Raw genomic sequence first — 27,922 nt, 5'->3', positions numbered from 1 at the left:
GAAAGGACAGCTCAAAGGTAGGAATAACAAATATTTATTCAGAAATGGGTAAGTAACATACAGTCTCCTCTATCCCTTAATGTCTCTTCCTCTCCTTCTGAACAAGAGATACACGTGAGGAATGTGGAGGGGTGGGAGGTGGAGGGACACAAGGATTGGCCCATCACCTTCTCTTCCATTTCCCATGACGACACCCTACGAAGCAGGGGAGGCCAACAGGCTCCACCCTGCGAAGGACCACACGGCCGTCCGGAGGACAGGGCCCAGATGGCCAAGAGGCTGCAGCTGGGCTCTGTGAACTCTGTGATCACCGGAGCACCTGGCCCGGAACTGGCGGGGGGGGGGGGGGGGGGGGGGGGGGGTGAAGCCATATGCAGGCAGGCGATTTACCATCCCTACTTGAAGCAGAGTCCAAGGAGTGATCCGACTGTCCGCAGTACCTGAAAAACCAGGTCCTACTGCCTTCTGGGTGCTCTCATGGATCAAGAAGGGGAAAGTGTAGGAGGAATGTCTTCCAGATGCTGAGAACTAAGTTTGCACCCGTGCAAAGTGGGGAGAAGGGAAGAAAGGAACAAAAGCAGCATCCTTTAGAGAGCTGGAAGCTGGGGCACCGTCAGGTACATTCCTTGGACTCCTAAGGCCCAAGGGACCTCAGAGCTGGAGGGCTGCACAGTGTTCACAGCCCAAGTCCTTCCTGCTTACCGACAGAACTCTGGAAACATGAGTTTCCAGACTCTTCTTCACTGGGCTGGCCCCAAGCAGGCCATGAAAGACTCTTTAGTGTCTCAGGTCCCCTTTACTTCCTAGACTTGTGCCTTTCACGGCACTCGCTACGGATTCTGTAGCGCTCCAGAGCCCTGCTGCCCAGCTCGCTCCAGCTCTCCCAGCCCGGATTCCCTCAAAGTCCCAACAAAGCAGCAGCGGAGATGGAGAATGCCCCTGGAGCCATGCTGTCCTGGTATTCAGGGGCTGCCCCTGGGGGCTACGGTTCTGCCCCAACTGCCTGGAACCACGCTGAGGGAACAACCTACCAGCTTGCCTGGAAGGGCTGCTCTGCTCTCTCAACACCCCCCACCCCCCACCACCAAGGCCACCCGCCACTCCTGTGCCCTTTACTGCCAAGGCAGGAAAAGACCCCTCTGGTCACGAATGGATGGGTCACTCCCAACAATGGGAACAGTGCCCCTTGGTGGTGGCTGGATCTGTGCCTCTCTCAGCATCCCCACTGTCCTGCAGGCATCTGAGGCCAGAAAAAGCCAGGAGCAAGACATTACTCCCATTCAAATAATCCCCCAGACCCTCAGTGTCACAGAACAATAATAGCCAGACCTTTATATAAAAAAACAAGACAAACCCAACTAGTGGAGAGCTGGCATTTGCACCCAAGCCTTGCACCCAAGGTACGAAGAGGGCCGTGCCAGGTGAGCACTGGGAAGGTGGCCAGCCCCTGCCCGCAACGATACTGAGAAGGCTGAGAGCTGGGGCGGGGCACTAGGCTTAACCCAAAGAATGGGAACTGTGAACTGGAGAAGTCACCAAGTCACCTGAGACGGCACAGGCCCTCGAAGCCAAGGGCCGGGAAGGCTCTTCCTAGTGGCGCAGCAGCACCCCCTGCCGCCCCTGCTGCGTGGCCCCGCCCGACCACACGGGTCTAGAGCCAGTGGCTGTGAGAGCACCCAGGCCGCCTGCAGTGACCAGGCAGGTGAGCGGCCCAGCTCCGGAGTGGACCTGGCTTCCGCTAGGATGGCAGGGGCGCCCTTCCTCACTCCGCTTGAAAGTTTAAAAACAAGAAAGGGGAGGCAACTCCTCGCCTCCTGGAGAAAAAAAGTGTCCTTCAAAGAGGCCCTTCCCTGCACTGCATGGGGCCACACGAAAGCCACCCAGAGAATTTAGGGTATCATTTTCAGACAAGGAATCAGTTCAAATTAGGGGCTCAAATTAGGGGTAGAGACGCTCTGAGCCACACAAGCCTACCCTGGTGATGAGGTGGAGGGAGAAGAGACAGACTACAGGAAACATTAACGCACAGAGGAGCACAGGGTAGAACACAACACAGAAAGGTGGGTTCCGTCCAGCGAGGAAGCTCTCTACCCCTGGCGACCCTTCCCACGCTCAGGGGCCTCCAGTCCGACGGCCCATTGGTCACAAGCTTCGCTTTAGGAAACAGAGCCACCCTCCTCTGCCCCTGCTTCTGGCTGCCTCACTCCCCTGCTCAGAGTTTGATTTTGAATTCTGTGGGCTGTGTAGTCACAGAGGCCCCTGAGGACTTGAAGAGCGCTTTCAGGATGGTGTCAGGGTCCACTTCGGCAGGAGGGTTGGAGGAGGCAGTAGAATTCACCCTGCGAGGCAACTCACTCTCCTTTTTCACTGAGGGGCTGTCACTCAGCCGTCTGTGGAGAGCAGAGAAGAGTCAAAATCCTTGTCAGTTCTCCCTCGGATGGGGAGGGAACCCACCATTTACCAAGCAGGTTACAAAAGCTGGGCGCCGAACATAACGCTCTCCACACCCCTTGATCTCATTACATTCTGTAGCCTGTTGTGATCAGGGGTTTTAGGTTTAGGAAACGCTCCGTATGTCCTTGAGGGGTGGTCACACACGTCAGCTTAGTATGGATTTGGAGAAGACTTGAAGTACAGAAACTGAATTCACTCCGTTTAGCGCAATGGTTCCCAAACTTATTAGGTCATTAAAACCCTCATTTTTCAGAATACAACTTATTCCTGGAATACAGCTTTAAAAACTTGTCCAAATCACACAATTCAATATCTAAGGTTCAAATCCTGGTCCTTCTAAATTTCAACGTCCGTCTGCCTGCCCCACCGACCTTGGCAAGTCTAATATCCTCCTGAGGTTTTTGTCTCCTCACCTATAAAAGATATCCTGCCAGGCTACATTTTATGCATCTCAGGCTCTGAAAAATCTTCAGTCCTGGGCCAGGCATGTATGTGCAGGTGTAAAAAAAAAAAACAGGGCTGGCACCGGGTACTGTCTCCATCAGGGTCAATGACAAGGAGGTGGGAGTTTTCCAATCACCTGGGTGGTGCACACAGCTGTACAAAGGACACAAGTGGCCTGCTCTCCACTTCCTTCTGAGGTATTTCTAAATTATAAAGCTGAGGACAAGGTCTTAACGCTAGCTTGTGGGGTCAACCCCTGCGGAAATGACAAGATGTCTCACTTTGTACAAAATTCAGCACTCCGACTGACCACGTGCCAGCAGAGCGGAGGAAACGGAACAGAGGAAAGCGGTTCTGCAGGCAAGTTACCCCGAGGAGAGGAGACAATCACACAGAGTAAACAAGGAGATAAGCTCCACTCTGTCCCCAGCACCACTGCCTTTGGAACTTACAGCAGAATGGGCTGGTCTGAGGTGATAACGTTCCCATTCATGTGAAGGTTGCACTTCATTGGTTGTCCTGAAAAAGAGCAAAAAAGAGAAAGCTCTGCCATGAGATTTCGGCCTAGGACAAAAGGCCAAGGGCTGTGACCTCTGCACCCACCACTGGCAGCTCTGGCTCCGTGACCGTGACCGTGACTGGGGGTGGAGCGGCCAGGCTTTGGGGATCCCAGGCTGAGGGCTATGAAACCTCAGCAATGACAGCACCAAAATGCAAAGTGGCCAACATTCCTTGCTTCTAGCAGAAGATGAGAACCGAAAGGAAGGGAGACACTGAACTCTGTGACGCAGTCTAAACTTCTTTGTGAAGCAGTAAAGGAAAATGTTTACGTGACGAAACTAAGTGAAAAAAGAATTCAAAAGTGAATATACACACTTCTACTTCGTCTATGAAGAATTAACTGTGACAAGTACTGCGCTGCTACTTTGCACGCTATGTGACTAGCACTGCAGTAACAGCACAAGAAAGGGGGGAAGAAGGAATACAGCTAAGTAGGAGTAACACTTTTATATCTCACTAGAATTCGGTATTTATCTGAAATAGACTCTGAGAAGTTACAACAAACACTATGAACCCTTGAGCAGTAAGATAGTGACTCAAAAAACATGGTGAAAAAATTTTTAAAGGAACTAAAATACCACACTAGAAAATATTCATATAATGTAAAAAAAAAAAAAAAAAAAGCCACATTAAATGCGAATGGATTAATAATCCAATCAAAAGGCAGGGACGGTCAGACCGGATTTAAAAAAAAAAAAAAAAAATTCAACAATATGCTACCTATAGGAGACAGACCTTAGATTCAAAGATACAAAAAGGTTGAAAGTGAAAGGATGGAAATAAACATATTCCCCAAATAGCAACCCTAGGAAGCTGAAGTGGCTATTCCAATATAAGACAAAACAGACTTTAGAACAAAAAATGTTATCTAGAGACAAATACGAACATTTTGTAATGATAAAAGGTCAATTCACCAGGAAGAAAACCATTATAAACATAAATGCAACTAACAGACCTTCAAATACACAAAGCAAAACCGCAGAATTTAAATAAGTGAACAATATAGCTGAAGATTTCAATACTTTACTTTCATTAATAGATACAACAACCAGGCAGAAGACCAAAAAGGAAACAGAAGATTGTAAGTCACCTAGACCTAAGAGACATCTACCAGCAGCAAAGCACATATTCTCCTTGAACACTTATGGAACAGAGGAAATTTGGCTAATTCACAAATATATGAAAATTAAACAAAACAGTTCTAAATAACCAACGGGTCAAAGAAGAAATCACAAGGGAATTCAGAAAATACTCAAAGGTGAATGAAAATAAAGACACAATATACGAAAATATATGGGATGTAGCTAAGGCCCTGCTTAGAGGAAAACATACACCTGTAAATGCATACATTGAACACAAGAGTGAAAAGACAACCTACAGAATGGGAGAAACTACTGGCAAATCACTTATCTGATAAGACACATATTAAAAATATATAAAGAATTCTTTTAGGGGTGCCTGGGTGGCGCGGTTGGTTAAGCATCTGACTCCTGATTTCAGGTCAGGTCGTGATCTCACGGCTCACGAGATCGAGCTCCGCACTGGGTTCCGTGTTGACAGCGCAGAGCCTGCTTGGGATTGTCTCTCTCTACCCCTCTATCCCCACCCTCTCAAAATAAAGAAACAAACATTAAAAAAAAATTCTTTTAAACTCAAGAAGTATGCAAATAGCCCAAATAATACATTTCTCTAAGATATACAAATGGTGAATATGCACATGAAAAGACACTCAACATCATTCACCATCAGGGAAACGCAAGTCAAAACCCCACCAGCTGTCTATTAGTCTCTGCATCGATGTACACAATAAATACACAAATTATTCAATAAACACAGAAAGAACAGAACAGTGGAGAAAAGTGGCATGGCAGACAGAGTTTCTCTCTACAGGCTAACCCGAGATAAACAATGTGACTCTGAACTCAGTAAAATCAGTAGCTTACTCCCTAGAAGCAGAGCTCACCCAGGTGCTAACAGTTAGACAAGGCTTCAGGCCTTTTAGGAACCTGTTTCCTAGCAGCAATCAGACCAACATCTGGAAGGAGGAGGCTAGGACTCTTGGCTTCCCCGGCAAGACCTCTTAAGAGAACTATCCATGGAGAAATGGCATTTCTCTGCTTGCTAGAGTTATGGAGTAGAGCTGGATGAAAACCTGTAAAACAGGCAGCCCAGGGTACTGCACGTCCCTATGTTCTTGGTGCAGAGGAAATCCCAGAGGGATGAACGAACCAGGAGCCCCTCCCCACCCCCCATCTCAGAGGAAGGCCTACTCTGATGGCCTGCTGCTTGATACCAACGAGCAGCAGGACGGTAAGGTGGCTGCTTTCTCCCGGACTCACCATCCAAACACCTGTTGTTATACTTCTTATATGCCGTAATGGCATCATCCTTCTTCACGAAGACCACCTCTGCTACCCCAGGATGGACCAGCCGAGCCCTTTTGAGGGCTCCACACACACAGAAAAGCTCCTGCAAAGAACAAGAGGGGTTAGCAGCATCATAGGAGAATTTGGGGCCGTTATACTGCCTGCCTGCCGTTCACACACTCCAAGGGACTCTGGGTAGACTGGTGGCTACACTCCAGTTGAATATGCCCAATGCCCAGGATTTCAGGGAGGTGCCATTTTAGGTGCCTCTCACTGTGGGACCAGATGAGGGGACAAGCTGAGCTGGCGGCAAGAAATGGGTCTGGGCTTATAAGCCTTGGAGTCCCTCCGCCCCCACCAGGGCATCCCAAAGTCCTGCTTCGGCATCCACTGTCTCAACAGAATTTCTCTGAGAGCTCTGTCATGAAAAGGAACATGTAGGCTCATCACAGGTAGTGGTTGCTGTCCCCTGGGAATGTGCAAGTTACTTCTCTGACAATGAGTTTTCTCTTCTGGGGGAAAAAGAAAAAAAAAAAGGAAGGTCTCACCTACTTCCCAGGGCTGCTGAAAGCCCAAGTGAAGTCATTTTTCAGGGCAGTGCTTTGTACACGTGTCACTGCCAGCACCATGTCCTCTGACGCCTCATCGTGTCTTGCAGAGCAGGAGGTGAGGCCAGAGAAGGAACATGGAAATGGCCCACGGAGGCCGACTCCCACCCATGCCGTTTCTGCACTAGTAACTCCCTTCACAAGGTTGTTATGAGGACAAAAAGGCTTACAAAAAAGTCACAGAATGATTTGGTTTATTTTATTTAAAAAAATTTTTTTTAAATGTTTATTTATTTTTGAGACAGAAGGAGACAGAGCGCGAGTGGGGGAGGGGCACACAGAGAGGGAGACACAGAATCCGAAGCAGGCTCCAGGCTCTGAGCTGTCAGCACAGAGCCCGATGCAGGGCTCGAACTCATGGACCGTGAGATCGTGACCTGAGCCGAAGTCGGACGCTTAACCGACTGAGCCACCCAGGCGCCCCTGGAATGATTTTTTTTTTTTTTAAATTTTTTAACGTTTATTTATTTTTGAGAGAGAGAGAGACAGAGCGTGAACAGGGGAGGGGCAGAGAGAGAGGGAGACACAGAATCCAAAGCAGGCCCCAGGCTCCGAGCCGTCAGCACAGAGCGCGATGCGGGGCTCGAACCCACGAACCGTGAGATCGTGACCTGAGCCGAAGTCGACGCTTAACCGACCGAGCCACCCAGGCACCCCAAGGAATGATTTGTTTTTAATGATAAAGTGGAAAATGTTAAATTCCAAAACCAAAATGTGGAACCGAATACTAAGCGTGATCCCAACTTCATTACTGCTGTTCTCCACACGTTACCTGTGTCGGTAAAGACGGGAGGGTGGCTACTACCAGCAGTTTACTCTGCGTGGTGGTGAGCACAGGCAGTCAGTTTCCACAACCCTGCATACAAAGTACCTGCCACCTAGTAAGTGCTCAATAGGGGCGCCTGGGTGGCTGTCGGTTAGGCGTCTGGCTCTTGATTTCAGCTCAGGTCACGATCTCATGGTCCTGGGATGGAGCCCCGTGTCAGGCTCTGTGCTGACAATGCGGAGCCTGCTCTGGATTCCCACCCCTCCCCCCCCACCCCCCCCAACCGGCCTTCCCCCGCGTGTGTGCGCCTTTCTCTCTCTAATAAATTTAAGAAAAACAAAAACAAGTGTTCGATAAATGGTAGCTATTACTACTTCTGTAATCAGGAAAAAAAATGTTTTAATCCCTTATTAATTCATGAAGTATTAGACAAAGTAGGCTACAACCTCCACCGTGCATACCATTCCCTGGTGAGCCTGCTTCCTTCTCAAAGCCATCACACAGCAGTCACGTTTCACAACCGAAACCACTGTCAAGCGAGGCGGCCACTATGGGCTGTGACTGAATTTGGTGCGTTCATTCCGTGATCTGACAGTTCACAGCTAAAAGGGGACCTGGACTTTTAAACTTATGGTGGGGTTTTTTGGCGCCCAAATGAAAACGAGGCAGACAAGCAGTGCCGGCTGGACCCGGCCGCCTGCTTCCCAGGTTTAGGTTCTGTCCATGAACTAAGGGTGGGACAGGACAGACCAGGGCAATCTAGAAAAGCCAACCACCAAGCAACACCAATCCATCCCATTCCTTTTACTTTGGAATCATCGTGAAAACCCCTGGAGGAGGCAGAAGTTCCAAAGGCTCACAGGAAGATAGGAACCACCGGACTTTACGCCACGGAACAAGAGGATCTCATTTGAGACCCATCCAGCACGGTGCCCTGGCCCTGATTTAGAAGTTGTGAAGAAGAGAGTTGACACAGCCGGTCCGACTGCTATCTTCTCAAAGACCGGCTTCCAAGGCTGCGTCCTGGCTGGTGTCTGGGAACTTGGAATTTGGGACTCCCACCACCCTAATCGATAAGAGTGGTTCACTGAGCCTAAACTGTGCAAACGATGTGGTTTATGCTGAACACCTGCTTTCCTCCGGGGCATTTTGGAATGCTGGTACGCACTGGCAGAGGGTGCCTACGTAACTAGTTCCTAATAAAAACCCTGGCACTGAATCTGTAATGAGCTTCCCTGGTTTCACGCGTCACAACTCGTTGCTGGGAAAGAGAGTGCGTCCTGACTCCACGAGGAGAAGAATCCAGAAATTTGCACCTGGACCCCCGGCCTTTGCCCCACGAGCCTTTCCCTTTGCTGATTTTGCTTTGGATCCTGTAATAAACCCTGGGCCTAACGTGACTCCACGCGGAGTCCCGTGAGCCCTCCTAAAGAACCAGCAAACCTGGCGGTGGTCTTGGGGGCCCCTGACACAGAAGCGGCTTGAGATGTAAGATTCTGGCAGGATACAGTACTCACCACGATGTCCTCCTCAGTGACTCGAGGGTGCAGATTGTTCACTGTCATCTTGGTGCCTTCCAAGGGGCTGAGGACAGGCTGCCAGACAAGACAGTTACCAGAAGTCACACAACAGCTATGCGCTCAACAGCAGCACGTGCTCTGGGCCAGCGGCCAGGAAGGCCCAGAGGAAACCCCCCTAGAGGCCCCACCACCCCACGCTAAGGGCCGGAACCTCTCATCACCTCCCAGATATGCCAGACACTTTCAGGCCTCTGAGCCTCTCCACGGAATGCCACTCATGTTTCAAGACCCACCCGGCTCAGGTGGACCTTCTCCTTGAAGCCTTCCTCGCTTGCCCAGGGGACCAATGCTTTGTCCTCAGTGCTCCCGGCAGCTCTCCTCTGGACAGACCTCCGTTCTACCGCCAGACAAAACTGCTCTGTCTGCACCTCTGTCCTCCCCACTCGCCTGCAGGCAACCGAAGGGCAGGGGCCACCGGGTCTCGGTCTGCTCGCTTGTGAAATGGAGGTGGCCACGTCTGCCTACCTCACGGAGGTGCCGTGAGGACGCGACACGGTACGCACAACACACTGCCCACCCAGCACGGCCTGACTCTCCACTGGTATGCTCGCTTTCTCTCCTTCACCTTCACCTCACCTCAGCAGGCGGCAGCTCTTTGGGAGGCTCCTCCTTGTTCACTAGCGTCCGAGACATGTTGGTCAAGGCTTTTGTTCGAACAGAGGAGGGGAGGGCAGGAGCTGTGTATGCATCATTCTGAACCACTTTGGTGAGAGGGAGGGCCTTGGACACGGAGAACTTGGAACTGCTCAGCCCGGCCTAAACAAGAGGCAGACAGGAATCTGAGGGGCTAGAGAAGAAGGGGAGAGAAAAGCCCTAAGGGGCTCACGACCGCCACCCCCGAGCCCTCCCGGCTCCACAACTCCCTTAGAGGTCTGGAGCCAAAAAAGGTTGCCAGGGACTTCCCCCAAGGAACGGGCGGGAGGGGAGAAACACAGTTTGTGCTCACAGAAGCCACTCTCTAGTGCAGAAGTCCTTGGTGAGAAACTTCCATGCAGGCCTGATCTGAAGCCACAGGCCGACCCATACCGTGTAGGCTTTATGAAAACCCTATGATTTGGGGCTAAGCAGAAGGCCGAGAGTTTGGGGTCAAGTTCATTCCCAGACCTGCTTCTCACACAATGGGCTGATTATCAGTTCTGCGCTGGCTAGGCACAGGAACCCACTCTTAAGAAGGCCCAGACTCCCAGCTTTTTGGTCCCCGTTTCGACCACACAGAGGCACCATGCAGAGCCCTGGCCCGATCAGCTCCCAGACCGTCAGGGACAGGCTGCCAGAGCTGGTAGGTGCAGACCAGCAGACGCAGTTCCCTCCCTCCCCTGCTGTCCCTGACGGGGGATGTGGTCCCTTGGATATATAAGCCAGTCAACTCCCGGGTGTTAGCGCGTCTGAGGAAAAAGATGTCGGAGGCAGAAGCGGCAGGGCTGATTCACCAGCTTCTCTGAATCAAATGACGTGTCCACTCCTCACGCTCGACTCCACATTTCTCAAGCTGCTGAGTCTTGAGAGCCAGTGCAGTGAGTGTAGGGGTCATACGCAGGGCCTGGGAGCCAGACTGCTTGAGCTGGAATCTCAGATCCACTATTTATAAGCTGGGTGATACTGACTGTATTTAACCTCTCTGTGCCTGATTCCTCATCTGTAAAACAGGAACGACAGTAGTACCCACCTCACCGGGTGGGTGGGAAGGGGAGTCTTAAATTGGTTCACACAAACCCTGCATTTTTTCAATCAGGGTGAGCCACAAACCGAGCCAGCCGACACCCCCCCGGCAGCAGACCTCAGCAATGCAACCAGTGCAAAGGCCCAGTGCCTGTAACAAATCGGCAACCTTCAGCTTCACGCATCACTTTAAGAACTTCAGTGGTAACCAGGTGCAAACTGGTCCACACATTTCAACGCAGTGACAACACGGAGTCTTTGGGTCTCTGCAGGCCAAACAAAGGCCCTTGGCTCGGGTGGCCCCTGGCCGCCCTCCCCGTAACCGGCTATACCCGCTGACGCCGGCCTCCCTGCCATTCCAGATACTGCTCTCTCTGCTTCTCTGCGTGGCATCTGACCAGCACCCAGTCTTGCCCTGCAAGCGGGCTGCACGTGGTGGAGAGCACAGGCAAGGTCGTTTATTCTTGCTCACACCGACTGGGGGAGTCCAGTTTCAAAAATGGAACTGGAGGGAAGGAGAACACACAGAACATTCTGCCACAGAGGAAAGAAAACGGGATTCCCTCCCGTGTGATCTCACACTTCCCCCGAAGTGCCTCCAGCAGCAACTGGAGGGTGTAGCCTCACACTTCACTAGCTGCGGGCCCTTGCACACGATCACCGGCCACTCTGGTCTCAGCACTTATGAAACCAGCCACTGGATCAGTTCCAGTTCCGAAAACCTTAGCACCCAAAGGAAGAAAGATTTCGGAACCGAAAGGCCATACACTCGCCCACGTCTCCCACCCACCCGATCTGCTATGCATGGCGAGTGCAGGAAAAACATAAAATGCCTTACCACGTGGTGGAGAAAGCTGCTTGAGGCTGCAAATTTCATCTGTTTACTGGGAATGGGAGCTACAGCGTCATCATCGTCCTCCAGGTCGTATACGTTCTGAAAAGAAAGAACAGCTAACGTGGCCTACGGGCTCTCGACAGACCTTTGGAACAAGGACAGCAAGACATGGAGGTGAATGATGGATGGAAAAGCGGGTGTGTGTGTGTGGGGGGGGGGGGGGGGTGCCTGGGGAGACTGGCCCGGGAGGCCAGGGTTCAAATCCTGATAGGCTGGCTCCTCACCCACAAGGACCCCACGAAAGTGCTGCAACCTCCAGGTACATTAGAGTTTCCTCTCCACAAGTGGGCAACACCTAGAAACACTTGCGATGTTTGTTTACAATCTTGGCTTAGAAAGTCCATCCCAGGCAGTCTGGCCTACAGAAATAAATCCAACCCCTAGAAAGAGCTCCAGCCACAACCATGTTCACAGAAGGATTTCTAACAGTGAAAATTACAGGAAAATGGCTTAAGTAAACTGGAACATCAGCTCAAAGGACTATGCAGTTATTAAAAACGTTCACAGTAAATGTGAATCAGAGAAGTGCTTGAGTTATAAAGTGCAAACAGAATGACAGAAAATCGAATAATAATATAACCACAACTACAGCTATGCATTAACTAAACAATAACGACACTTAAAAGGAACCAGGGCAGAATTTCAACAGCAGCTGGCTTTGGAGAGCAGGACCAAGAGGGACTTTTTTTTTCCTTTTTAATCTTTCTCTGTTTTGCAGTGTTCTGTATTAAGCACATACTACTATTTTTAATGTTTATTTTTGAGAGAGATAAAGAGACAGAGTACAAGCTGGGGAGGGGCAGAGAGAGAGAGAGAGAGAGAGAGAGACAGAGAGAGACAGAGAGACAGACAGACACAGAATCCGAAGCAGGCTCCAGGCTCTGAGCCATCAGCGCACAGCCCAACACGGGGCCCAAACCCACGAACTGTGAGACCATGACCCGAGCTGAAGTCAGACGCTTCACCAACTGAGCCACCCAGACGCCCCCCGCACACACTACTTTTATAATAAAAAAGAGAAGACTTTCAATCTGCCTCTCTGCCCCTTAAATACTCACCCCCCCCACCCCCATAAGAAGTTTCTTTTTAAAAGTCATAAACTGCAAGAAGCTAAATGTAATTTCTCCAATTCTTCACACTGGGAACCTTGGCCAGGCCTCAGTTCATCCACTCAGAAGAGTCCATCAAAACACACACGTGTGCACACACTCTCTCTCTCTCACCTGCTTGGCCGGGTGGTTATTGACAACATTGATCCTCATTCCAGCAGGATGGGTGTGAAGGGGTGCCATGGCCTTCTGCTGTGGAACCTAGAAAACCCAGAGACCAGAATTCATCCCCTGGGGTCCACACGTGTCCTTCCATGCGTCAGGAATCACTGAACGTGAAGTATGGTAGCGCTCAGTTTGGGTCTGTGGTAAAAAGCCCTAGAGTGCCTCATGTCCAAAGCAGGAGTGACAGAAAGCCTCGTCATCCTGCTCGACGAGCCTGGCTCGATACATCCGCAGCCGCTACTCCTGTCACCAAGGTTGCTGCGAAGGTTGAAGGATACTGTTTTCAACCCCCTGGGCAGCTGTGCTAGCGGCCAGGGCATGGGACAAGGAGTCGGGTGTGACCAGGCTCCTACCCGGTCCTCCCATTCACCGGTTGTGCTAGCCCTGGGCACCATAATTCACAATTGAGACCTCGAGTCTTCTCTATAAAACTGGGGTAATGGGGCGCATGGGTGGCTCAGTCGGTTGAGCGTCTGACTTCAGGCCGGGTCATGATCTCACGGCTTGTGAGTTCAGGCCCCGCGTCGGGATCTGTGCCGACAGCTCAGAGCCTGGAGCCCACTTTGCATTCTGTATCTCCCTTTCTCTCTGCCCCTCCCCAGCTCATGCCCTCTCTCTTTCAAAAATAAATTAAAAACAAAACAAAACAAACAACTGGGGTAATGATCCCAGAGTTGCAGGAGAAATAAGTAAGTGCCTGCCACACAGCGCGTGCTCCACGGCGTCCGTCCTCTCCCTGCTCTTCCCTCCATCGCTAGCTCTCTTGAGAACGTCACTTACTTCTGCCGCAGCCCCCTTTCCTCTCCGCGAAACTCGCTGAAAACCCCGCCTCCCTCACAGGGTTACTATCCAAACACTCGGGAGAGCTGTCATTTTGCCCAAACACTCCTGGCCCCCACCGCCTGTTCCCGCCTTCCCAGGAGAGCCACGCCTACCTGGATGGTTTTGGTGAGCTTCAGGGCAGGGGTCACTGTCCCAATGGGTGGGCTCATGAAGGCGGCTGGGGAGTTCCGCTTCAAGCTGATCTTCTCCCGGGCATCGGCCACCTGGCGGGGCTTCTGGGGCACCGCGCTCTGCTGCTTGCGGGAGTTCAGCATCTCTCTGGCATCCTGCACTTTCCCTTTGATCCGGAACCGAGCATCTTTCTGCAGAAGCTTTTCCCGGGCATCCTTGACCCCCAGCTTGAGCCGGGCGTCTGAGAGGCCGATCTTCTGCCGGGCATCAAACCTCTGCTGGAAGGTGGCTGTGCGTGCTGGCTGGCTGAGAAGGCTCTGCTGGGTCCCAACACGAGATCGAACACCTCCAATTCCTGGTCTGGCATTGAGACTGCAAGTACAAATTGCACCTTAAGTGGATCTGGGTGTCGAGAGCGGCCCATGGAAGTAGAGCCATCGTAATACTGGGAAGAGAGGGAGTTTCTGGAGAAACCAGAAGTCTGCTCGCTGAGCAAACAGGCTTATGTTGAAACTTCTTTTCTGGTTCATGACTTTTAACTTTGCATTGCAAATAAAATTCGGAAGAGGGGCCTGGCGGTTTCGATCACCAGGTAACACACTGGTTTCCTCCCTAGACCAGGTGTTCTGAGACGTCATTAGGAACAATAACCTCCAAATGATGCTGGTCCCAAAAAAAGGCATATCCCCCAAATATTGTAACCCCACACAGGGGAAGAACGACTTCAGTTTCCAAAGTTCTTCACAGGCTTGCTCTCAGTCAGCCCTCTCAGCACCCTGTGGGGTGGGTCAAACAGGCTTGGAGAGATTCAATGATAAACAAAAGACACCAGCCTGCCTTCGGTGGTCCAGGTCTCCAGGGCCAGCACAAGATCCCCACTGGGCTGGGAGCAGGAGCCACCCGCTAACAGGTAGAAAAGAAAAACAGCCACTTTGTCTGAATTGTTTCCACTCACAACACTTCTGACACCAAAAGTGTGGGTGTTCTTCTGACATCAACGCTTCTCAAACCTTCTAGACATCACCGGGTGTCCTATGATTCAACTCTGACACAACATACCCAGAGTCTGCGCAGACCCCACAGGTTACGGGCTCAGTCCCCCAGGACGGCCCTCACTTCAGATGCCACTCCCAAGTCCTGGGCTTCCCATCCTTCTGACAGACTAAAACTGAGGGGGACCCACGCCCGCTCCTCAAGTTCGGTAAGTTGCTAGAGTGGCTCACAGAATGCAGCAGAAATAGTTTACGCGCTACCATTAGTTTGTTATGAAGGATACAACTCAGAAACAGCCAAATGGAAGGGGTGCGGAGTTCCCATGCCCTCTTGGGGTGCACCACCCTCCCAGCACATACACGTGTTCACCAACCCAGAAGCTCCCCAAATTCCACTGTACAGGGGTTTTTATAGAGGTTCCATTATATAAGCAAGGTTGAATGGCTGGCCATTGAGGACAGCCTCCGTCTCCCTGGAGGGCGGGGGGCGGGGAGGACTGCAAGTTCCAATGAACCATGCCTAGGTCTTCCTGGTGACCAGCCCCCATTCTGAAGCTAGCCAGGGACCCAGCAAAAGCTACCTCATTAGAACAAAAGATGCTCCTACCACCCTTATAACTCAGGGTTTTAGGAACCGTGGGCCAGGAACCAGGGATAAAACCAAGTACGTGTTTATCACACTCTGCAACAACAAGAATGTCAAATCCAGAAACTGTTAAAATCGGAAATGAACCAAACTCCATTACACAGGCCTCATTTGCTTGCGGGGTTCCTCTGTTGGCCCTTCAGTGGCTCGTGAGTAAAGAGAAGGCTCTTCCAAGTACAATCCTGGAAGTCCTTCCTGGGGTCCGCAAGCTTCTCCCTCACCCCCCCTGCCCACCACACCACGAGGCCGGTCTACTCCAGCCGCTGCCGCCACCACCACTGCCCCCACCCTCGCGGCGGGTGCCCTGCCTGGGACTCTGGCTCCCAAGGCAACATCTCCTCTGAGGGAAACCGTCCTTCTCTGCTTGTTCCGGGACAGCCCTCCTCTGTGCCTCCAACTCCATCTGCTAGTTTTCTCTTCCCCACTGGACTGGGAGGGGAGATCGGGGCTCATTCTGTTTCAGGGCCCGGTGCTTTACAGGCGGTGCTGAAACCTGGCTGAGCTAAGTTAGAAACTCTGGTGGAGCTGCTTAAAAACACAGCTGTCTAGACTCCGTCCTCACAGCTCCTAAATCCAAAATCTGGGTGAAGGCCTGGGAATCTGCACTTTTGACTCCATAGGTGGTCCTGGATTAGACGGCAGTGTTCAGAATCTCGGACCTGGGGTCAGAAGGCAAAATTCTGCTGAATAAACAAGTTCCCGTAGGGCCTCCCACATCTGTGTCCAGGCCTCCCAGGAGGCCTCCTAGTACTCCCGCGGGCCTCCGCAGCCGCCTGGGGACTGTCCCGCAGCTCCTGTGCTCACAGCAGGAGCGTACCCAAAGAACCAGCCAAGGCAAGCCTGGACTTTCACCCGGTTATCCTCAGACTGGAGGAGACACACCTGCTGCCCCCAGCATGCCAGAACACTGCCCGAGACCGTGATGCGCGGACCAATTTTCTTTGGAAAACAGCAAATTATTTTAGGATTTAAATACTTTCCAGTGGGTCTATACAGGAACTGGGTGGAAGAGAGAGAGAAAGGATCATTTACAGAACTGATCCGATTAGGTTTAAGGTGGGGGTGGGGCTGCTTGTCCGTCCCTGTCCCGTTTTCTCCTGTAGAGGCAGGGGCTTAAAAAAAAAAAAAAAAAAAAAAGGCAAAGCCAAAAGGCTGGGGTGTTTAGGGAGGCCAGCAAGCACGACGAGGGAGAGAGGAACAGACAGCACCCCCCACCCCCCTGGAGTGGCCTGCCCTCAGTTTCATGGTCAGCGAGGTCTCGGCAATAGTGGAGCTGGGCTTTCTGGCGGCACCGAAACCCACAGCTACTGGAGGGGCCCCTGGTGTTTATGGAGGGAACAACACCCGCTTCCTAATAAAGCCCTACCCGCAGGCCCAACTAGCTGGTGAGGTGACCCCACTGTTTTTGTTTGTTTTTTAATGCCTTCAGCTCCCTACATCTCCCTACACCCATCAAAGAAAAGCAACAGGCTGTCTGTGCAGACCAGGAGCTACGACTGAAGGCCTACTCATAAAATGGGGAAAAGGATTTTGATCAACCTTTACTGGCCAGATCCAGGAGAAACCAGTGTCAATGGAAAGCACTCCAGATAAAACTGTCTGCTTACCACACAGGGGACCTCTCTGAAGCCACAGGCTTTGGGCTGGGGAATCAAGTCACCACACAGAGCATGGTGAGGAGCACTCCCGCTCTAGGAGAGGAAGGCTCACGCCTGTGGGGACACCACGAGCCGCCAGACACACCTGTGGGGCAGCAAGAAAACTTAGACGCGGCCCCGGGTGTTTGGGAAGAGCAGAGGGTGTCAAAGGTCACACAAACAGCCCACCGTAGCCTGCAGCCTCTTTGCCCTCACAGCTCCGGTGGGTTCCCCGGTTCCTGCCCTCCTGAGCACTCCCTCCTCGCCTCCCGGCTGGCCGGAAGCTTCCCTCCTTGGGGGAGGTCAAGCCCAGTTGCCGGCGCTGAATCACAAGGACCTGTTCCCAAGCCCGCACCTCCTGCAGCACTAAGAGCCTCTGTAAACCCTGCCATCTCCTCACCTGGGTCAGCCCTGCACCAGGGGAATAAAAAAAGGCTCAAAGAGCTTTCCAGTTGTGAGCTCCCGCCAAGTGGTGTCAGGGACCCTACAGCTGCCCCACCCCCGTATATTCTCCTTTCACGCTCACAACTGTGAGGATTAGGTTATTATCCACATTTCACAGACGATGTCCTGGTGAAGGCTGGTCTTCACTGCATCTACTTAAAGCACCAATAAATGAAGCATGGGTCAAGGATAAAGACCAGAGACTTAGGAGTTGAAGAAGGGGGAGTGCTGTCCCAGGCTAAGGAAGATCTTAGGCCCCCAGACCCGTCCAGGACCACAGCACACTCCCTAGTGACCAGGGGGTGAGCACACACACACCGAGCGTGGCACAGCGTGCTCACTCTGGCCCCATGTGCCACACTGCCTGTCTGGCAGGAAAGGCCACCGAGATGCCTCGGGCCGGTCTTTCTATCTCCGTGAACAGCACAAAAGGTCCATCGGGGAGGGAGGGCATGTAGTTGTGGATGTGGGAGCGCGAGTGAGCCGCTTCCCCGCAGTCCCCCGCACTCAATCCCCAGTCCTTTCAGCTCCTTTCCCAGCAGCTTTAGGGGCTTCAGTGTGCAGGCTTTTTATAATCGCCGCCCCTCCTCCTGCATGAAAGGACAGCCATTCATCCCAGCGGGCAGCAGCGCTGGGTACAAGGCAGGCATTAGTCATCAGGAATTTTTCAAATAAACACTCCTGCTAGGTCCGGGTCTCCAAAACACAGAGTCCGCGGTGTTACCCTCCGGTTCCAAGAACCGCCCGAGGGCTCCCTAACAAAGCCCAGCCCCTCAGCGGAGCCTCTGGTCTGGCCCGGCTTCCGCCTGCAGCCTCACTGCAGACTCGCCCGAGGTCCCCGAAACACGTTCTGGCCTCAGCACTTGTTGGGAAGGGGCAGGGGAGGTTTTGAGCAAGTCTCTGGACTCTGAACTGCCCCACCCGGCTCTGCCCTGGCTCCGGAGCCCCACGGGGTCCTGGGGAGAGCGCTGTGGGTGAGAGCCAATGCCCCCACCCTGGAATCTCAGCGCCTGCCCCAGACCTCACTGGAGCCCCGGGTGCTCTCCCCCACACCCTGACCCGAGCCGGCTCTGGACAGATGTCTAGTCCAAGGATCCGGGCCCATTAGTGGGGCCCTGGGTTGTTATTATAAAGTGGATTTTAATCCACGGGCATCTCTGGGTCACGGTTCATGTGTGTCGAGGTCATCTTTATGTGGAGGAAACACACTTTAGTTCTGTTACACGAGAGTCAGTTCTGAATTAGGGGCTTCACGGACACAAAGAAACAAGGTACCATCCCCTTACCCTCCAAGAGACTCTTGTGCAGATGTTTTGTTTTAAATCACAATTCTTCCCCTCCAAGTTACATAACGACTAACTTTCCTCCTCTTTGCCTCAGGTCTACAATTCCTTTATCTTATTTCAACAAGGAAACAAACCCCAAGTACCAGGAACAGAGAGCCCTGGCCTGAAAAGCAGACCAACCTCCTTCCCCGTGGCTCCCAGGACTCCCCAGACAGGGCATCCGGCCCAGAGCTGCTCAACTCCAGCATACTCAAGGTCCAACCTTCCCACTAAGGCTGCCTGCCACCTTAGATGAACCTTCCCTAACCAGGAGGCGGCAGTGGACGGACAGCTGTCATCTGCGAGCTAAACTCAGAGCGGGCGACTTTGCTAACGTGACCAGCAGTATGCTCAGATCTTAAGGAAAAAAAACGACGAGAACGGGCCCGCACTGCAGCTGGTGCCCAGTGCCCTCCTGGGGAGACTCATCCGTGGGCCTTGAGCAACTGAAGTCCCCAGGGAGTCCTGTGCAGGGGGAAGGACAGCGCCCCGCCATGGCTGAGTGAAGTATCATTCTCTCCCTTTCTCTATTTTCACATTAATCATGGAAATCTTTTGATTAATGGGGGTGGGGTGGGGGCAGGTAGTAACAAGAATGACCCCTTTCTTGGCTCACAAGGTGTGATGAACACAAAACAGAAAGACTGCTCTAAAGAATGAATACATTCCATGACCTGTGGGGAAAGAGGTGATTTACATCTCCGCCGGTTCTTTTGCTATTTCCACTAAGAAGAAAGTTTTTGGGGACAGTCACAGGTTCCACATAAACCAGCAAGCACAAAGTTCTTCCTGGGACCTCCATGCACCATCATTCCACAGTCCCAGGAAGGGGACAGTTCTTCCAGCAAGCATGTAGGACAGGATACAGTTACTGTAGGAAATGACATTTGTTCACTGAAATAAGCTCAGACCTTTCAGTTCTTGACAGGGACACCCTGGCTGTAGTTTCTGTTGGCTTTGCAAGTAAAATAAAAATGAAGTTTCCACCAGGTTTAATCCAAACACAGCACGCATACTAGTCTCTGTCTGCACGGTCCCCCCTCCAATGTTCACATGATAGCAAAGTAATACTGTCTCACGTATCGTGACACAAAATTGGATGTTGCTTCTTAAAAGCCTTCCATAATGATGACCATAACTAACATGTATCAAACACTTAGAACCATCAAATACTCTGAAAGTACTGTAGACAGATTAATTCACTTAGTCCTGACAGTCACCCAAGAAAAGAATCATCCACATTTTATAAATAAGAGAGGTAAGGAATGGTTAAGTAACTTGCACAAGCTCATGTGGACAGTGAGAGAAGGGAACTCAAACTTCACAGTTTGACTCCAGGGTTACCTACCGACCCCCGCCCCCCCCACCCCGCATGGGGGGGGGGAGGGGTTTGGGCATCTACTCCTTTAAGGAAAGATCCACAATAATTGCCAACATTTGCTGAATGCTCACTACCTGGTACAAACTTTAAAATATACGTTTTTGTATTCTATCTAATCTTCTCAGCAACCTGCCAGGAACCAGTCTTACAAACGAGGGAGCTGCCCAGCTCAGAAGTCATCTCGCCAGGGAGGCACAGAACCCAACAATGGGCCCAGAAGGGCACCGGGCCTGCCTGCTCGCAGACAGGTGTTCATCCCACGGATCCCCCACCCAATGCCCAACATGAGACTCTGTGCACCTCCACGCTAAAAAAAAAAAAAAAGTACAGACCCAACAGACGGTACAGACCGCCTGCAGTCAGGGCCGTGGGGGAGCTGATGGCATATGCGCGTGTCCTGGGAAGCTGGTTCATTCAGCAACCGTCCAGCAAATCTATGAAACCCAGGTGGATTCACAAGTGGCCAGAGGACCCAGCACCAATTCCACACCAGTTATTGGAGGGGAAGACCCGGGAGAGAACAGCTGAGCAAATGAATGCTTCCTGTGCGCCTGTTGCAAAGGAGTAGCCAGGTGGAGTGCTGGCTGCTGAGTTCTGCAGAGGAGGCAGCAGGTGTAGTGGACATGTGGGTGGGGGTGGGGGGCTGGGGGGGAATCTCCCTTTCAGTTAGCAACAGCGAGGATCTAGTTTCTAGCCACAGGCACCAGGGGGATATTAACAAACATCTGTTGGGTGAATGACATGGGAGAAAACAATATCTACAGCCAGTATTTTACAGCCAATTTAGGAAGACACCTGAATTAGTGCGGGAGAACTGTTGGCCACGTTCCCACTCACTTCTTCATACAGCTGAACTGGAGCCCATAAAAGCTGGAAAGGACTAACAATACTTAAGGGTCCAGAGGAAGTCTGGGGCACATCACTGCAAATCGTCTCCTCACTCAGATCCAGAACAGTCTACTCTGACAACTGGGAGTTACAAGCATCGAGAAGCTCTAACCTCCGGCCAGTTCCACCTGTTTTTTTTTTTTTTTTCCCCCCAGGCCTGAGGTCAACTCAGCCAGCTGCTAAAGGGCACTCAGCCCCGATTCTCAGCTCTTAATGGCCTCGGGCAAGTCTCTCTAACCTCTCCCGGCCTCAAGCTCTTCATCTGCAAAATGGGGAAAATATCAGTACCTGGCCGGTACGGTTGCGAAAAGAGCAAATGGGACAAGAGACACTCGAAAGCGCTTGCAGAACTTGAAACGCCGCACCTCGGAGGCGAGGGTTAGAGGCAGCGGGGCCGGGAAGCGCACGCAGGATTTCGAAGTGAAGCTCTGGGTTTGAGACTCGGCTTCGGCGGTGGCGGTAACAGATCGGAGGAGTCCGAGCAACTCACTTCCCCGCTACACTTCAGTCGTCCTAACTCTAAGGCCGAGCAGATATCCTGGAGCGGCGGGGCCCACGTGCCGGTCTTCCCACGGGAGGGGGCCGTGCGCGGAGACCCCCCCCAGACCCTTCCGGCGGGGACGGCCCCTCCCCCCGCGCGACCTGCCCCAGCGCGACCCCCACCCCCCACCCCAACCCCCGGGGCCGCTCCCACGAACCAGGCGCCCCGGCCCCGCCGCGGCCAGCGGCTTCCCTGGCCCGCCAGGGCGACGGCGCCTCCAGCCAGTGGACGGTCGGGCGGCCGGGCCCGCAGCGGCGGCGGGGCCTAGCCAATGAGGAGCGCGGCTGCGGCAGGGGGCGGGCGCAGACGGCGCTCCGCGTCGCGCCCGGGCCGCTCCCTCCCCCGCCCCGAGCCCCGCTAGGCCGCGGGCCCTGAGCACCGAACGGAGAAAAGGCTGCTCACCGCCCCTTCGTCGCAGCTCCGCGCTTCCGGATGAGCTCGTCCAGGGAGATGTCCGCCATCTTGCACCGCCGAGCGAGCCGCGAGCCGCTTACACTCCAGCCCTCGAGCCCGCCCCTTCGGCCGCTCAGGAGCAACTAGCTGCTTCCGGCGTTCGGCCGACGAACTCTCGCGACAACTCCAACAGGGCAAAAACCGGAAGGGGCGGAGAGCTCCCCGTGAGCCTTTGCGACGCCGCTACTTATCTGCATACGGCGGTCGGGGGGCCTACGGCTCCCTGTTCTCCTCAGACGAAGAAATAAAATGGAAAGCGACATAAAAACTTAACTAGTGAATGAGACGAACTGCAAAAGAATCGGGCTCTTAGTTCAATGCTCGACTCTGATACTCACCGTAGGGCAAATGAGAATGGAATTTATTACCCTGGGAGTAACATGCGCTCCTCTTTATGCCTTAAACTTATGAGTAAGGAAAATAACGATTCGGGGTGACGCCCGAATCCTCACTGCTAATGTGAGACGAATTTTTGAGCGGGTAAAGGTTGCCCCTAAGGTGACCCGCCTACTTTGCGGGATGCCTGGGAGTCGCGATCTGCCCGTCCTCCCTCTAATCACTGAAAAAACAGACCGGTGTTCTCTGGTTAAATATCAGTTTTAAGAGTAGGTGGTTTCTTGCGAAGTAAGAGCTTGGGCTGCAGAAAGGTCTTTCGGTGCCTGTCAGCCCCGCACTTGGCATTTATTATCCCCGGTTTTTTTTTCTTTGTCTTGCTAATAAGTTGGCCCGGTTTTTCGATTTAGTGATTCACGGACTGCCTTCCGCTTGGCGACCGTAGCCAGTTTCTTGCCCCTGGAATCCTAGAATAAGGACAGCTGCCTACTTGTGGGTTAGAGCGAAAGATGCCTGCGGCTACCGGCTGTATACAGTAGGCGCTCGCGTTGCAGCTCACGGGGTGACAGCTGGAGGACCCCTTGGGTCCCCTCGAGCCGCGCTTCTTGGCGGTATGGCTTTCACCAGCAAATTGCTTCTCCTCGTTATGCTGCGGTTTACTTGATCTATAAAATGGGGCAAATAGCAGGTCGTTGCGAGGGGTGCGTGATAGACTGAAAATATTGGACACGCGGAATTGCCTTTGCTATAGAAGAGGCCGCCCCAGGACCCAGCGCTAAGCCCGGCACGAGGTAAGTGTCCAATATGTTTGTTGCTTGATCAGTAGAAAAAGAAAATAATTATAATACACGCAACGTCTTTAGAACAGCCAAGAGCACGTACTGTGCTGAGTTACTAATTTCTCAGTCCGGTGATGCCAGCGGAGTTACTGTCGACAGAACACGCCACCATTCAGACTGACATCAGAAGCTCTGCGGGCAAGGGCTGATAAAGCTGGAGGGCTGGGCACCAGACCGAGGAAGGGAATCCAAGTCCCATCAGCGCAGCCGCGGTGGGGTGCTGGCTGGCCTTCCCTTTCTTAGCTCTAGAGCGGGACCTCTAGCCTCTCCCTTCCTTCCTCCTTCCAGGAATTGCGGGGAGGGGGACCAGGTAGAGGAAGGGAGGGTCCCAGGCTCGCCTGCTGGGCAGGTGCAGAGGCACGAGGGAGGGGCCAGGGGACCGCGGGAGTTAAGGCCCCGACACGCCTTAAGGGCGATGTAAAACAGTGACCGAGGGGTTATTTTTTAAGCCAGTTCAGTAAGGTAAAGAATTGAGATCAGCTGTCAGCGGGTGGCCCTCCCCGGAGGCATTTCGGAGCTCCGTAGGGTGGTGTCGGCTGGTCGGCGGGACAGGGATCCGGGAATCCTGTCACGTGGCGGTTGGGGACTAGGGTGTGGCAGTCCTGAGGCGTGGGCCCTCCCCACGCCTGCGGCATTCCAGGAGGGGTGGGGCCTGTTATGGTTCTCCCAGCCCGGGCTTCGCTCCGTTTCGCTTAAGAAGAGCACGCAGGACTTTTTGCCCAGTGTGAACAGGCACGGGGTTGCCGGGAATGCAGCCGCGCCATAGCCAGAGGAACTGGGTCCTGCTTTGTTTGGAAACCCAAGAACGTTGCCCCGCCTGGGAAATCCGGGCCCCTGTCAGCGGGGACTGGGGGGAGTCAGGTTGCATTTAGGGGCTGTGACAGTCCAGGGACTCCGCGCCTGGGCACACCCCTGCCCACCCTCCTTCTGGGGGACATGGGCCAGCATTTACACACTGAAATGTGCATCATTTTGTAAGTTCCTTTCCTTTCTTGCTCTTTTATAATATAGCTGGAGATTTGTGTTGATTTTTTAAAATTCTGTGTGTAGGCTGGTGATATTCCCTGCGAATTCACTTCAGGAGGCTAAAAGGGTCTGTTATAAATGTCACTTTAATTTGTTTTTTAATGTTTCCTTATTTTTGAGAGAGACACAGAGACAGAGCACGAGTGGGGGAAGGGCAGAGAGAGGGAGGCACAGAATCTGAAGCAGGCTCCAGGCTCCAAGCTGTCAGCACAGAGCCCAACGCGGGGCTGGAACCCATGAACTGTGAGATCATGACCTGAGCTGAAGTCGGATGCTTAACCGACTGAGCCCTCCAGGTGCCCCTGTAAATGTTACTCTGAAAGGGTGGGAGTCAAGAGAGGGTAGAGACTCATGATCACTCACCCATTTTATGGGTGGGGAAACTGAGACCGGGTGAGAGGGTAGAGACCAGGTCCAACCCATGCCCTTCTCAGCTCCTGGGAACAGCCCTTCGTGAGCTCAGGCAGGTGTACATTCTGACCCTCAGGCCTGTTTTCTCATCCTCCAAAAGGGACCAGAATTGAGGAGACCTAACGCGAGTCCAGTGCTCTGCAGAGTCCCCAGCACATGGTAGGGGTGCAGAAGGGATTCCCAGGCCAAGCCCTTTGCTGCCCCAACGAGCCCAGCCCTGCTCCAGGATGCGGGCCAGGGCCAGAACAGAGGTAAGAGAAGAGAGGAAAAAGGGGCTCCCGGGCCTGTGGCTTGGCTTCAGGCGTTTCTTCCAGTGCACTTCCCCACCCCACCCCCACTCCCCTCCAGCCACACCGACCTTCACAGTGTTCCTGAAGCCATCCGGCAGACCTCTGCCCCAGGGCCTTTGGACTTGCTGGTCACACCCTCTAGAACACTGCTAGTTTGCCTCCTTTCCAGCTTCATTTCCTCTGTCCCCTCAGCCACCTGCTTTCTTCCATCTGTTTCTTGACGTTAATCCCACAAGCTTGCTCCAAACCCAACGCCTCTGCACTCCCCGTTCCTGCCACCTTGAACACCTATCCCTGCAGAGCCAGCTTCGTTGTCTCTTCAGAGAAACCAGCCCTCATTCCCACGTTGCCTTGTGGCCTAATTTGTCTTGGCATTTACCGTTTCACTCATGACACCATCTGGTACTTGGCTTAGGACTTTCTCACCAGTGCCCCAGTAGTCGGGGAGGGTGTGTTGGGGCAGCCGCGGCCGAGTCCCCAGCACTTGAATGGGACACAAAGGCACGAGGGGGCTAGTGGACCCCCTTGGAGCCCTCCACGGGGGGAGCAATACCTGCCTTACTCAGGACTCCCCTCCAACCCGAAGGCCATTCGTCGCCGAGCCTCAAATGAACCCTGCTTCTCAGGGCCGACCAGAGGGGAAAGCAAAAAGGAAAACAGTGCAGACACATGGAGTTGTACAACACAGGGCTGGAGAGGGCTTCTTGCATGGCTGAGATGACATGACTAAGGCTGGGCAAAAGCGGGGCCATTGAAAGGCTGGACCCCAGTGTCCCTGCGCCCTGGCCCAGCTTTCTGTCTCCAGGAATCTATCCTCAAAAAACAAAACAAGTCATCTGACAGGAGAGTGAAGAGAGCTGCTGTCATTTTCAAAATCCACAGGTGGGAAACAATCCAGCTGTCCAACCCCAGGGGATCTGCGACATAATGAATCATGATCCACGTGGGCTTATGGAGACCGTGTGACACGGGGCAACAGCAGCGGCCTCGGGTGGGCCACGTGGCTTCACCACGGCGGTCGGCGTTTGCCTCTGGACGTCCGGTGTCTTTTCTCCCGCGTATATTTTTCCGTACTGTCCAAACTTCACACAACAAACACAAACACACGTTTGAAATAAGTGCCGAGCCCCTTCTTGTCTCCTCCCCTCCCCCCCCCCCCACCGTCCCCACAATGACACAAGTCACAGAGCCTCCAGGAGCCCCAGAAGGGTTAGTATTAGCAAAGTTTTATTTCAATGTCTTTTCTGCTCATAAATGATTCTGGAAAAGCTGATACGCAAGAGGCTCACCCACCCTCGTCTAAAGGCAACACCGAGGTCACTGAGAACGCTGCTCAGACAAACTCCCCTATGCTGGGGCGCAGGCAGCAGGACGGGTGGGTTTGGGGCAGAGGAATAAATAAACATTGTCTCAGCTCTGCCATCAGGGCTGGGGGCCCAGGGCCCAGAGGCAGCCCATGAGACTGCTGGGCCGACAGCTTGGAACTCCCAAAGCTGCCCGAAGTTAAGGTGTGTTGCAGAAAATGCCGAGGCTTCCGGAGGGCCTGCGTGTCCCCGGGAGGAGCCCTGGGCCGGTGGGCCAGTCTCCTCCTCCTGCTCCAGCCCGGGGAGAGCCCAGCTCCCTGCTGGCGGGGCCTGCCTGGGCGCTGGAGGGGGGCAGACTCTCATCCCCACAGTCCCTGCCGAGAGCACTTTTTGGCATTACCTGTTATGTAGTGTCAGGTGGCTGTGACCCAGAGCAGGTAGTGAGGGGTGGCAGGTGAGGGTCCCGAGCCGGTGGCTGGGGGGGGGTCCCTGGCACCTGCAGCTCTGGGCTGCCCATACACCTGTGTTTGCTTCCAGACTGCGGTCTGCTCTGGGAGGGGTTGGTGGATCGCAGTGCTGGAAGCCTTGGCCTAGTAGTGTGTGGGTGGGTGGGGTGGAGGCAGGGCGGGGCCAGGGCTGAGCATCACGGGTAAGAACTGAAGAGGGCCAGATGGTGGCTGGAGGTGGCCTGCCTATAACAGCACCCTGCTCCCAAAGGGGTCCCTCGGGGGAACCAGCCCAGCGGGGTCACCACCGCAGCTCAGGCAGGGCGGGCTGCACCCAGGGCCGCAGCGGGAGATGTGGCGGGAAATGACGTTAAAGAACAACGGCGGGGAGGGTGGCTGTGGATGGGGCACGGTGAGTGTGCGGGGCAGGCGTGCGAGCAGCCAGGGCCTGGCCGTCAGAAGGCGAAGCAGCGCTCCTTGGGGTGGCCCACGCGGTCCAGGTTAGGTAGGCAGGCATACTGGATCATGGGCGGGGGGCCGCACATCAGTATCAGCGGCTCCTCCTCCGGGGGCGGAAGGTGGTCCCGGATCATTTCTTCATTTACGAAGCCCTGGCTGTAGTCCCAGGCTGCAGGCGGGAGACAAGGTGAGTCCCAGTGTGGCCGTGTGACTGACCAACGACTGCCCACCTACCCCAAACCGCCTCCCCCTGACCATTAAACTGCTGTGCTGTGAATTCCTCCCTTCTTTCAACAAACATTGAAGAATGAAGAGGTTGATCCGAAGCAAACATTTGCCCTGATCCCTTGCCCCAGCCTGGCTGACCCAGAACAAAGCAGCCAGTAAATAATTAACAAAATGGCAGTAAGTGAGTATCTATCGATAATTACTCTAAGCGTAAATGGACTAAATTCTCCAATCAAAAGTGACTGAGTGGGGGCGCCTGGGTGGCTCAGTCGGTTAAGCGTCTGACTTCGGCTCAGGTCATGATCTCACGATTCGTGAGTTCGAGTCGCTCGTCAGGTTCTGTGCTGATAGCGCAGAGACTGGAGCTGGCTTCGGATTCTGTGTCTCATTCTCTCCCTGCCCCTCCCCCACTTGTGCTGTCTCTGTCTCTCAAAAATAAATAAATGTAAAAATAAAAAAATTAGAGGAAAAAAAAAGTGACTGGATAAAAAACAAGACCTATCTATACCAACATAAAACCAGACACATAGTTCAATGAAACAGAATAGAAGGCCCAGAAATAAACCCATGATTATATGGTCAATTAATCTTCAACAAAGGAGGCAAGAATGTACAATGGGAGTGGTGTCAAATAAAGCCTCGACAGGGCACTGGGCTGCTGTTGGTCTGAGGGGGGAAAATATATATACAATGGGAAAAAGACAGTCTCTTCTACAGA

The 27,922-nt window shown here is 53.2% G+C and overlaps 2 protein-coding genes, 1 long non-coding RNA gene and 1 other non-coding gene across 6 annotated transcripts in view; 2 read left to right on the top strand and 2 right to left on the bottom strand.

The window, feature by feature from the left end:
* Positions 1-18: 18 nt before the first annotated feature.
* On the bottom strand, positions 19-21,976 carry POLDIP3 (DNA polymerase delta interacting protein 3). Its single transcript, XM_086712111.1, has 9 exons — positions 21,818-21,976; positions 13,543-13,933; positions 12,557-12,643; positions 11,277-11,372; positions 9,356-9,535; positions 8,717-8,794; positions 5,799-5,928; positions 3,351-3,417; positions 19-2,390 (listed from the first exon to the last, which is right to left on the bottom strand). Exons 1-9 carry the CDS (start codon positions 21,874-21,876, stop codon positions 2,213-2,215), a joined length of 1,266 nt encoding a protein of 421 aa, XP_086568237.1. The 5' UTR covers positions 21,877-21,976; the 3' UTR covers positions 19-2,212.
* On the top strand, positions 21,950-26,597 carry LOC147578851 (uncharacterized). 2 transcript variants are annotated; one of them, XR_015253251.1, is made up of 3 exons: positions 21,950-22,992; positions 24,578-24,728; positions 25,354-26,597. It is a non-coding gene; the product is annotated as an uncharacterized LOC147578851 (long non-coding RNA). The 2 variants fall into 2 exon arrangements; XR_015253250.1 differs by having other exon boundaries at positions 24,578-26,597.
* On the top strand, positions 22,263-22,412 carry LOC112863989 (U12 minor spliceosomal RNA). Its single transcript, XR_003223923.1, has one exon. It is a non-coding gene; the product is annotated as a U12 minor spliceosomal RNA (small nuclear RNA).
* The window catches only part of CYB5R3 (cytochrome b5 reductase 3), a 28,249-nt gene continuing 26,304 nt past the window's right edge, over positions 25,978-27,922 (bottom strand). For both annotated transcript variants that reach the window (XM_086712112.1, XM_086712113.1), the window contains exon 9: positions 25,978-27,145. In XM_086712112.1, coding sequence (XP_086568238.1) covers positions 26,973-27,145 — 173 coding nt within the window. In that variant the 3' untranslated portion in view covers positions 25,978-26,972. The remainder of the gene's footprint in view (positions 27,146-27,922) is intronic.

The sequence above is a fragment of the Puma concolor genome, chromosome B4 (assembly GCF_028749965.1).
Source record: "Puma concolor isolate L17-30 chromosome B4, mPumCon1.1.hap2, whole genome shotgun sequence".
In the NCBI taxonomy this organism is placed as follows: Eukaryota; Metazoa; Chordata; class Mammalia; order Carnivora; family Felidae; genus Puma; species Puma concolor.
The sequence above is the reverse complement of the archived record's forward strand: the minus strand, read 5'-3'. Positions and strand labels throughout refer to the sequence as shown.

Coding starts and splice junctions, on each gene's coding strand:
- POLDIP3 (XM_086712111.1), bottom strand. CDS start 21,876: ATGGCGGACATCTCCCTGGACGAGCTCATCCGGAAGCGCGGAGCTGCG. Junction 13,934..21,817: donor GGAGCTGCGACGAAGGGGCG/GTGAGCAGCCTT, acceptor TTGTACTTGCAG/TCTCAATGCCAGACCAGGAA. Junction 9,536..11,276: donor GCAGCTTTCTCCACCACGTG/GTAAGGCATTTT, acceptor CCTCTTGTTTAG/GCCGGGCTGAGCAGTTCCAA.